Source organism: Eptesicus fuscus, chromosome 21 (assembly GCF_027574615.1).
Source record: "Eptesicus fuscus isolate TK198812 chromosome 21, DD_ASM_mEF_20220401, whole genome shotgun sequence".
NCBI classification, from domain to species: domain Eukaryota; kingdom Metazoa; phylum Chordata; class Mammalia; order Chiroptera; family Vespertilionidae; genus Eptesicus; species Eptesicus fuscus.
In genome coordinates this window covers 435,400-446,890 of record NC_072493.1, presented here as the reverse complement: position 1 = coordinate 446,890, position 11,491 = coordinate 435,400, and the positions used below count along the sequence as shown (strand labels likewise).

The following is an 11,491-nucleotide window of genomic DNA, read 5'->3' as shown; positions in this document are numbered from 1 at the left end:
GAAGTGGTTGCGCTGACGTCGGAGACGTGCCCGCTTCCAAGATGGCGGCGGTGTCCAGCGCGTTCGGCCGAGCGGGCTGGAGGCTCCTGCAGCTGCGGTGCCTGCCCGGTGAGGGGGCGGCCGAGGCGGGGAGCGGGGTGGAGCGGGGAGCGGGCGCGAGGCCGACCTGGGCTGGGTGCGGGCGGAAGAGGCCGTGGCGGCGGCTCGCGAGCAAGGTGAGGTGAAGGACACGGGCGCGGGGCCGCCGGCGTCCCGGGATTGAAGGGCCGTCCGGCTGGCTCCTGCCCCCAGACAACAGATGTGAGGGGCCGGGCCGCGGAGCAGGGCCTCTCACTCCCGTGTAATGGACTGGACGAAGCCCCAGAGCGGGCTGCGGTGCCCAGGGCCACACAGCTCGCAGGACTCGGCCGGTCTCCGAAGCCCAGGGCCCGGCCCGGAGGGACCGCCGGGAGCACCTTGTCCTCGGTTTCCTGTCCGTCGGCGCCCACCGCGTCAGTAACCCTGGGATGCCCTCGTGCCGCCTTCGCCACTGTGGAGTCAGTACTTTTGTTTCTACATCTGAGTTCTTAAAAACAGGCCTTTACTTACAAGAGGAACCTTTGTGTCATTGGCATAAAGGGAAAGCCGGTGTCACCACACGTAGTGTGTATGTGACACACCAACAAAAATATATAGCTAATAAAATAATCAACATTCTCCTGCATTTCACCTAAAACCTCCTAAATCACAGTGGCTCCTCCGAGTTTCTTCAGAACCTCCTTTGTCCTTTTCAAAGTATTATGAACATTCGCTCCGTTTTTTCTATGCATACACTAAAATACTGGTGTTTTCACACATATTGTGCTGTGTTTTTTAAATCATTGTTCCCTGAGTGGGCTCATAGATTTTTTTTTAATGATGCCCTTTTTTTTGTTGTTATACAAAACTCCAAACTAAATACGATTAGTAAAAGTAATGTCTGTGACCCAGCAAATCCACTCTGAAATATTTACAAATACCAGAAGGAACGAAAGCGTGTGTCCACAACAAGGTTTGTGCAAGTACGTTCGTAGCAACTTTGCTGACAATAGCCAACACTGAAACAGCCCGGTGTCCATCCACAGAAGAGTGTATCTTCATGGAATACTACCCAGCAGTAAAAAGCAACCTACTGGTTTACACAAAAAAACATAGCTCTATCTAAAAAATATATTAAACAAAAGAAGTCTTACATTAAAATGACATGCTGTACGATTGTGTTTAGATGAAATTCTAGGACAAGCAAAACTAGACTGAAAAATTCAGAACTGTGGGTAGGGAATGACGGAAGGAACATGAGGGAACTTGCTGGGGAGGTGATAATCTCTAAATAGGGGTTCTGCTTATATAAGTATGCATTTGTCAAAATTCAGAATTGGCATGTTTAAGACTTGCATTTCATTGTCTATAAGTAGCTCAATAAAGGGACAGAAGATAAATATTAAACTCTAGTTCATGGAGGCATGGTGAAATGTTTAGAGATGAAGAATACTGAGGTCTGCAACAAATGTATCGAAATACAAATGGATTAACAGAGTGATGGCGACATAGAGAGTATCTGGGTGCTGGGTATACAGGCGTTCATGCCACAATCCTTTCAACTTGTCAGTATGTTTGCAGTTTTTTATAAATACAAGGTTGGGAAAGAAAAAAGTATGAGGTGGTGCTTTTCCAAAAGCCCTTTCCTAATGTGAATGAAGGGGTGTTGCAATATTGCAGATGAGAAAGCAGATTGAGGCATCATATAAACACGGGGTCAGTACTCAGACCTTCTAATTTCTAGTCCAGCGCTCTAGCCATGATATATAAACATGAAATATTGTCAAGTCACTGTCACTTTTTGCTTCAGCCTACTCACATGGAGCAAGTAGCAGAGATCATTACGCCTGATTTGCCTGCTCTAAAGTCACACTCACGGGCAGTGTGTGACGGCTTGCCCATTACCACACCGCTACAAATGATAGAAACAGGCCCAGAAGCAGGTCTCTTTCTGGCTCAGACTTTTGTCTCCACATCCTGTCTGAAGTTGCCAGTTTACCCTGAGTTTTGCCTGAGACCCAACACTTGGATAAGTGGTTCCGGAACGGACTCTGCCCTCTTACCCTCCCCCATCCCTGTACCACGGTGGGTCTCAAAGGGTCTTCTCTGGTAAGTGTCCCCGACTGACCAGTCCCGTTTCTGTTGCAGTGGCCCGCTGCCAGCCCGCCCTGGCGCCACGTGCCTTCCATGCTTCAGCTCTGCAGCTAAGGGCTTCCGATGAGCAGAAGCACCAACCGCCCCCTCCTTTTTCTCAGCAACATTCTGAGACGCAGGGGCCAGAAGAACCCAGTCCAGAGTCTTCTCGTCCACCCCCCAGGTAGGCACCAGAACCCTGTCGACCCATTTCTGGCCACTGTGCGTGCTTGGGTACACCTGTTCTTCCTCTCTCCTCTTCTTTCTCACCTTGCATCATTATCACACTATCTTGGAAAGGAACCTCCTGTTTTTTAATGAAAATGGTGCCTGTACATTGTAAAACATCTAAACAATACAAAGAAGTTCACAAAAATTACTGGAAATCACAGATCCAGAAATAACTCTGCCAACATTTTTGTTACGATGTTTCTGTAAGCATATTTCATATATAAACTTATGTACATAATAATGATTAATTATAGCCCTGGCCTCTATGGCTCAGTTGGTTGAGGCGTCATCCTGTGCACTGAACGGTTAAGGGTTCAATTCCCAGTCAGGGCACATACCCAGGCTGCTGGTTCGATCCCTCGTTAGGGTACGTACCTATGGGAGGCTACCAATGTTTCTCTCACACATTGATGTTTCTCTCTCTCTCCATCTACCTTCCTCTCTCTCTCTCAAATCAATACAAACATCCTTGGGTGCAGATTTAAAATAATAATAATAATGATTAATTACATTATATATGCTCTTTCAGAATCTGTTTTTTCACTCTATATACATTTTTAATGTCTTTTCACAGTCATTATTTTAGTAATTGCATAATATTCCAGCAAATGGTGGTACCAAAGTTTGTTTAACCTATCTTTTATTGATGAACTAGAGGCCCAGTGCATGAAATTCGTCCACTCGGCCGGGGGGGGGGGGGGGCGGGGGAGGAGGGGTCGGGGGTCTTCAGCCCGGCCTGCACCCTCTCGCAATCTGGGAGCCCCGCGATTGATCGCCCTGCCCACTGCCGCCAACCAGGTAGCCTGAGCTGCCTCCTTTGGGGCGATTGCAGAGCCCCCTGGCTGGTGGTCTGGGCCTCCCTCTGTGGGGCGATCATGGGGTGATGGTGGGGCCCCCTGACCAATCGCATCACACCCACCTTGGCGGCGGCAGTCAGTGCTGGGTCGCCGCAGCACCCGCGACCCAGGAGGGACCGAGAGGTCAGCAGTTCAGCCCGCTCGCCAGTCCCCACCCACCCGAGGCTGCTGCATGCACAGCCTAGCGTTCAGTCGTCCATTCAGTCGTTTTGGACGTTATGGACCCTGGCTCTTTATATATTAGGATGTTTAGATTTCCTTCACTGGTATGAAAACAATGTGATAAAGTGTGTGGTTCTCTCCACAGTGGGAGCACTGAATCAAAGGATTTGCACAGGTAGCACTTGGTTACATGTGTGGGGCCAAATTGTCCTCTAGAAACATAATTTCCATTCCATTAGATATTCTTTTCTTAATCCTACCACTGAGAAGTTCCTCTAGCTCTGAAATTACAGTATCCCCAGTCATTATTCTGGTCTCCTGATTAACATACTTTTCATTTCAGTTCAACAAATATTATTTTGAGGATATACTTTGTGCCAGACCCTGTGGATAATATGACCATTGTTTCAGACCTCATGGTGTTACCATCTGGTGCAAATACAGATAAAGAAACTGTGCTGAGGGCTAGAAACAGGGAACCCTGGGAGCTGCAGGAGCATGTGCTCTATGCATGACCTCCTCGCTCACTGCTGCCTTCTCTCAGTGAGCATACGGGAGGGGAAGGATGATGGATGCTTTACTGTGTTGGCATTGCAGTACCAATACACAACGTAAATGTCCTCCCAACATGTGCTTACTAGTAGCTATGGTTTCTGGTCAGGCTCATTTTGCACTCGAGGCAGCAGGCAGTAAGATGAGGTGTGCAGGGCTCTGTCCCCATGTCTCCCTCGGATTTGGGTCTCAGGTACACAGACCAGGGCGGCGACGAAGAGGAGGACTATGAGAGTGAGGAGCAGCTGCAGCACCGCATCCTGACGGCAGCCCTGGCGTTCGTGCCTGCCCACGGGTGGACGGCAGAGGCAATTGCAGAAGGAGCCCAGGTGTGTATAGGCGAGGGCGGGGCAGCCTGACCAAGATCAGCCGGGAGGGAGTTACATCAGCCAAAGCAGAGGCCTTACATCAGCCAAAGTACAGCCCAGCTTGGAACCCCTCACCCCTGTAGGATTCTCTGGATGTTTTGCTTTTTTTTTTTTTTTTTTGCAGGGGACAGTTCTTTATTAGTAAGATGAAACTAGGTTCATTATAAAACTGCTGTTTACTATAAAAAGAATATAAGATGAAGTTGGTTCTTAGGAGTAAGGTTCTAAAGCAGTGGTTCTCAACCTTCCTAATGCCACGACCCTTTAACACAGTTCCTCATGTTGTGGTGACCCCCAACCATAAAATTATTTTCGTTGCTACTTCATAACTGTAATGTTGCTACTGTTATGAATCGTAATGTCGCGACCCACAGGTTGAGAACCGCTAGCAGGGTCGCCTAAGACCATCAGAAATCACAGATATTTACATTACGATTCATTAACAGTAGCAACATTACAGTTATGAAGTAGCAACGAAAATAATTTTATGGTTGGGGGTCACCACAACATGAGGAACTGTATTAAAGGGTCGCGGCATTAGGAAGGTTGAGAACCACTGTTCTAAAGGCAGCCCATGTAAAGAATTGCCTATGACAAAAATGGCCATATTTCATTGGCTCTAAGATGCCAGTGGTTGTAAGAAGCAACATGGTTTTATGCATCACTGAAAAAGATAAATACCGCCTATAAACTGGGATGCATCATCAGTTGTACAATTCACACTGATGGTTTAAAATGAAAAAGATGTGGCTCTTAGACTTGATGAAATACGGTGTTTGAAAATGCCCAAGAAGGCACCACTTGGGAGAAGAACACGCTCTGTTTTTCTCAGTGAGTCTGTGTTTGCTCCTGCATTGGAGTAGACTGCAGGCGGCCTCCGAAACGGCTGTGTGCTTCCACCAGAGGAGAGGCGTTTCCCACTCCCAACAGTGGGAGTTTCTAGTTAATGTTTTTGTTTTGTTCCTTTTTCTCCCTCTGTCTCTGCTGCTGTCAGGGTTCTGCCTCCAGCAGATGCACAGCAGTTGCTGTACATGGGGAGCAGCAGGGATCTTTGTGGCTTTAATTTCTGGACAACTCATTAAGGAAAGCTTTGTTGTTGTTTTTCATTTTTATTCATTGATTTTAGATAGAGGAAGGGAGAGAGAGAGAGAGAAACATCGATTTGTTGTTCCACTTATTGATGCTTTCATTGGTTGCTTCTTGTATGTGCCCTGACCAGGGATCGAACCCACAACCCTGGCTTATCAGGGCAATAATTAACTGAGCTACCCAGTCAGGGTCTTGTTGTTGTTCTTTAAACAGCGAAGTGACTCGATTCCCAAGAGATGAAGTAGGTGGACTGGTAAGGGAAGGGTCATGGGCCTTCTTCCCCAGCCCCTTTACATGTCAGTTAGCACTCCAGGTTACAAGTGTCAGAGTTCCACTCCGACTGGCTCAAGCAGGAAGGAGTGTTTTGGCTCATTTAGTAACAGAAAAGTCTGGAAGTAGCTTGGGCACAACATTCTTGGATTGTGGGGCTGGGAACTTTCTCTCCAGCATATCTGCTTCGCGTTCCTCTCTGAGCTCCATTCTCGGCAGGGGCCTCCCATGCAGGACTAGGAATGGCTCAGCAGCCGCCGTGGAAAGAGAGCGCCTCTTTCCCAGCAGTCCTAGCCAAAGTCCCAAGGCGGTTTCTCCAGGCCTGGGATTGCTCTTTGAGATGGCGCTGTGAACTCCCGTCCAAGTCTGTGCCCCATGCTTTGCAGCACGCCAGGGGCTTGATGGAGTGTGGTTAGCTTCACCCAAGTCTCACGGATGAAGAACGAAGAGTGGGTGGCCCCTGAGAACGAAGCTGCTGTTACTAGAAGAGGCACTAGTGGCGCGCGGGCAACACACGTCCGCTACACTTGCCGCCACCGCTCTGTTCTTCCCTCCGTAGTCTCTGGGCCTCTCCAGTGCAGCAGCCAGCATGTTCGGGAACGACGGCAGTGAGCTGATCCTGCATTTTGTGACCCAGTGCAATGCTCGGCTCACCCAGGTGCTGGAAGAGGAGCAGAAGCTGGTCCAGCTGAGCCAGGCAGAGTAAGTCCAATGGCGTTATCGCTCGGGGTGGCAGCTAAGGCTCGAGTGACTCAGGCCCCACCAGCTGTCCCCAGGAGGCCAGTCCAAGCAGAGCCAAAAGGGACATTCAGCAGCTGCCGCTTCCAGGGGACTGGCTGACAGGCAGCCTCCTGGCTCGGACAGCTGTCGACAGGCCAGCGTCCGGAGCTCGCCTGACTCCCCCGAGGCCAGCACCGAGCCATGCCTTTGACCCAGAGACGCATGTTTTCTTTTCCCTCTTCCAGGAAGAGGAAGACGGACGAGTTCCTGAGGGACGCAGTGGAGACCAGACTGAGAATGCTGATCCCGTACATTGAGCACTGGCCCCGGGTACAGAGTCCATATCCAGGCCCCCGGGCAACAATGCCGTCAGATGGAAACTGCCAGCACCTTCCCCTCGGAGCACTGGGCGCTGTCAGGCCTCAGCTCACTGACCCCCACAGGCCCAGGGATGCTCCGGGCACGTGGCAGAGCTAGGTTTCAGATTTGGGGGGTGCCAAACAGTAACTCGGAGCCATCTGTGTCTCGGTCGCTGGAGATGTGAGTGGCCTGGGGACTGGATCGCGTCCTGGGTGGGGCCTTGGTGGCCTGAGTGGCCCGCCGGTCTTCAGTGAGGAGGTGTCCATGAAAGATATCAGAAAAGTCAGCAGGTTGTGTTGGCCATTGTCATGAACGGGCCTGTCGTGTCTCAGATCTCAGGGGGCTGGCCTTCTTTTCAGATCGTCAGTGTGATGCTTGAGGATTGGAGTTTTCATCCAAGGGCTTTTCTGCCCTTCTCTGAAGCTCCCTTTTTCCTCTTTCAAAGCATGTCACAGTGGGGGCCCTTCTCTCAGTTAAGCAAGTAAAGTCGAAGCACATCAGAGGAGCGCACAGCCATCGGGGTCCCCCACCCAGCTGGGACTCTATTGAGCACGTCACTTCAGTCCGTCCGTGGACAGACACGTGGGCGCCCGGGCCGGGTGTGTAGGGAGCACGGCCGCGAGTCCAGCCCGCTCCTGCCTGTGCTGCCACGCTGGATTTCCGGACCCGGCGCCTGGACTCGCTCCGCCTCAGCTCAGGGGACAAAGACGAGTGGTTAGGCCTGGCTGCCTGCTGGTGCAGCGCGTTTCCTCCTGGGCCCTGCACCGAGAGGACACTTCCCAGCTGACCCAGGGCCTCTCTGAACAAACCCCAGAGGCCCCGGCCGAGGACTTTACAGCTGACAAAGTGGCAAGACCTTGTACTGTCAGGAGGTGGTGTCTGCTGATGGAGGAGTCTGCCTTGTGCCATTGCTTGTATTAGTTGAAGGATTTGGTTTCCAGTAACAAGTTAATTTGAGTTGAGCAAAAGGTCATGGGGAGGAACTTAGTGAGGCTGCAGTGGGACAAGAGGAGGAATGTGACCTAGAATTTGGACCTAGAAACCACCCCCAGATTCCCTTCCTATCTCTGCTTCTTCCTCCATGTGACCTCCCCATCCTCGCTCTCAGTACTCAGACCAGGCCAGACCCTCTGCTGTCTGCATTCCCAAGTCCACATGCTGGGGATGGAGAATCTGATTGGGCCAGGAGGGTAGGATGGGCCCTGGTCCCCATCGGCTGTGGTCAGGGTTGTTAGCCACCAGGAGCGGGTGGGCGGTGGGCTCAGAATGCGAGCTGGGCAAGCCTCCTTACATAGGTCAGTGGAGAGGTGAGGCACCAGCCACCCTGCGCGGTTGTCACCTGTGTGCTATACCTATCCCTGTCATTCTCCCTGCAGGCCCTCAGCATCCTCATGCTCCCTCACAACATCCCGGCCAGCCTGAGCCTGCTCACCAGCATGGTGGACGACATGTGGCATTACGCTGGGGACCAGTCCACTGATGTGAGTGTTTCTGTAGGCCCAAAGGATGCTGGGAAAAACTTGGGTTGAGCATTTCTTCAACACGTTTGTGAAATTTCTTTGATCACAAATCCCTTCAGGGGCCTGCATTGCCATTCCCCTCCTGGTAAGGAGAGGCTGAGGTATGAGGGAGGGCCCTCAACAAGCCACAGTGGGATCTAGGTCATCCTCATTCAGGAACCAATACTCTATCACAAGCCAGTGGTCCTTCTTCTGACCTGCAGTGGTGACAAAAGACGCCAGAGGGCCTTGTGATTGGGCTGCTATTTTATAATGCCCTCCCCCCCCACCCCCCCCCCCACCCCCGTCTTCTAAAATTTATATTCTGCAGCAGAATTTCTCAGTGTGACTTTCATGAGACTGATTTTTTTTAATGCCATGGAGACACCATTGCTTTAAAAAGAAACTCCCACCCCCAGCCCATCTTGGCCTGCTTTGCTAAGAAATCAATAAGCCTTTAAACAGGCACCAGGAAAGAATGTGACTTGTGAATGCTATTATATTTGTGTAAGGAAGTTTTTTAAAAAGTGTATCTTTATAAAAAGAAATTGATATCCTGGCTGGGGAGGCAAAGAGATGCTCCCACCCGGTTCTAACATAGTGCTTTAATAAACTTCCCCCTGCGGGAATATGCCAGCAACAGATGACAGCAAAATGAAATTAGAAAGCAAAGAAATTAAAGGAATAAAACACGAGGCAGCTGAGCCAGTGCTCTGAAGAGTAGTTCCCAGGAAGTCGGTGTCGCTAAAGAATTTGACCTTTCAGCTTTTCCTTGCCGTTCTCACCTGTCCGTGATTCTCTCAGCCGTCACTTGCCCAGTGGAATACACTACAGTTTGCTCATAACTGGCTGACCACAGGGCCTCCCCAGCACTCAGATGGCCTGAGACTTAGTCTTTTCACCAGCAGTTCCAAAAAGGACCAGACGTAGCAAAGTCATGCTTAGTAAACCTCCAGACTCCACCCACTGACTGAACGCTAAGAGGTTGGGTCCGGGGGCTTGATTTTTTTAAAACATTTTTTAAAAATCCTCATCTAAGGATATGTGTTTATTGATTTTTAGAAAGAGAGAGAGGGTGGGCGAGAGAGAGAAACATTGATGTGAGAAAGAAACATGGATCGGTTGCCTTCTGTACGCTCTCCAAACCAGGTATCGAACCCACAGCCTAGGTATGTGCCCTGACTGAGAATTGAACTCACAACCTTCTAGTGCATGGGACGATGCTCCAACCAACTGAGCCATCCGGCCAGTTTGGGAGCTTGTGTTTTTAATCTCCCAGGTCATTCTGATGTACAGCCACGTGGTGGAACCATAGTGTTGTCCAGAGAGCCATATGTATCTGAGGGAAAGAAGAAATCAGGAGGAAGCCCATGCGTGCCTGTGGCTTTGGGCAGAAACCACCCCCATTGCCCCCACCCGCAGCAGTAGTGCTGACCCACCTGCCTGGGTGTTTTCTTTGCAGTTCAACTGGTACACCCGCCGGGCCGTGCTGGCTGCTATCTACAACACCACCGAGCTGGTGATGATGCAGGACTCCTCCCCGGACTTCGAGGACACTTGGCGCTTCTTGGAAAACCGGATTAACGATGCAATGAACATGGGCCACACTGCCAACCAGGTAGGGGCTAGCCATTGGGCAGCCTCCTCCCCAGGCACACCCTCCGCCTCGGGTCACAGCTGGGCACCGTCTTCCTCTTGCTCCCCTGTGGCCTCAGCTGACAGTCCTGAGGGCCTTCCCGGGGAGCTGGGCTGGTTCTTCCTCATAGCAGCCTCTCCAAAGAGCCACGCTTGGCCCGTTTGCGGCTGTGTTGTCTGTAGGCTCTTCCTCCGGTACACAGCCCTCTTGACTCCACCTGCTGGGACTAGTAGGCCTGCTGGTTTGTCCTACCTGTCTCACCTTTGCTTGTGGTGGGGGCTAAGAGAACCTGACTCTGACTCCTTCTAGGTGAAGTCCACTGGGGAGGCACTGGTGCAAGGACTCATGGGTGCAGCAGTGACGGTGGGTACTTCCCCGCTCATCCCTGCCCTCCCCCATCCCAGTCTGGCCCTGTGCTGTTTGTTTAATGTATCCCTGACCCCAAGTAGTTTTGTAGCCTTAAACTGGAAAACTAGTAATGAGACTGACAGTGGTGCAGTCCAACTCTCTTGATTCCAAATATCCCACCGCTTTACTTTTTTACTGGCTGACTCCCTGGACCCCGGGACATCAGATCACAGCCACGTGCGCTGCTTTGAAAATCCTGACCTCTCCCATTGAAGTCCTGGGGCAGGGCAAGGCCTCAGCACTCTGTCTGTTTCCACCCCTTTACCAGCTCAAGAACCTGACAGGTCTGAACCAGCGCCGGTGAGCAAGAAGGGTGTAAGCTAGAGTGCCCAGAAGAAAACCTGCGGATATATTTAAAGGACATGGAACAGCATGAAGTGCCAGCACAGGACAGGACTCCTGAGTCACCACCACAGCCACCTGGAAGCCGCAGGGCACCTGTGACACAGCTGTAGCCCAGGAGCGGGCCACTTCCTCGGTTCCTAGCACCACGCCCGGCTTCCTGGTGTCTTTCTGCAGTGATTGACAGCTGAGGCTCTCATCCAAGCGTTCAAGCCACAGAAACCCAGCACGGCCTGTCACGTCTCACAGGCACCTAGGTCATATCGTAATGTTCCTAGAATGCTCTCTGGGGCTCCCAGGTCAGTCAGGGTCTGAAGCCACCCTGTGGCAGCTGGTCCACAGCACAGCACAGGCACCCAGCGGTCTTCCTTGCGGCCATTTTCCTCCCCAGCAGCCTGAGATACTGCGCCTGGGACCCCCTCAGAAAGCTGCCACATGAGACAGGTGCCTGCTGGACAGTGGTTCACAGCCCGGCCCGAGGTGTGATCTCAGGCCTGGTGTCGCATTACACCAGCGTGCGTGCAGGCTTATTAGTGAGCTTAGACTCTGTAAAAATACTAATAAACATGTTTGAATCCATTTACTGTTGTGTAGTGAGTTTCATCCAGACCATGGCAGGCACCCAAGACCCCAGAGAGACGGCAGTGGTGGGGAAGGCTTGAGGCTGGCAGCCCGGAGCCCCGAGTGGCCCTGGTGCTGCCTAACCATGTGGCAGCTCCGCTCTGGGCCCAGCCACCCGACGGCAAAGTGGGAGCGGCAGGCCCTGTCCTCTCACCGTCAGCTCCTTGGCTGTGCTGGTCTGTGCTC

General features: G+C 51.5%; 1 protein-coding gene across 2 annotated transcripts; it reads left to right on the top strand.

Moving 5' to 3' along the window:
• Positions 1–16: 16 nt before the first annotated feature.
• On the top strand, positions 17–11,263 carry COQ9 (coenzyme Q9). 2 transcript variants are annotated; one of them, XM_008152302.3, is made up of 9 exons: positions 17–108; positions 2,206–2,374; positions 4,186–4,321; positions 6,279–6,421; positions 6,685–6,769; positions 8,176–8,280; positions 9,761–9,916; positions 10,244–10,297; positions 10,611–11,263. In XM_008152302.3, exons 1-9 carry the CDS (start codon positions 42–44, stop codon positions 10,644–10,646), a joined length of 951 nt encoding a protein of 316 aa, XP_008150524.1. In that variant the 5' UTR covers positions 17–41; the 3' UTR covers positions 10,647–11,263. The 2 variants fall into 2 exon arrangements, with proteins under 2 accessions (XP_008150524.1, XP_054567168.1); XM_054711193.1 differs by lacking the exon at positions 17–108 and adding an exon at positions 162–536.
• Positions 11,264–11,491: the final 228 nt, after the last annotated feature.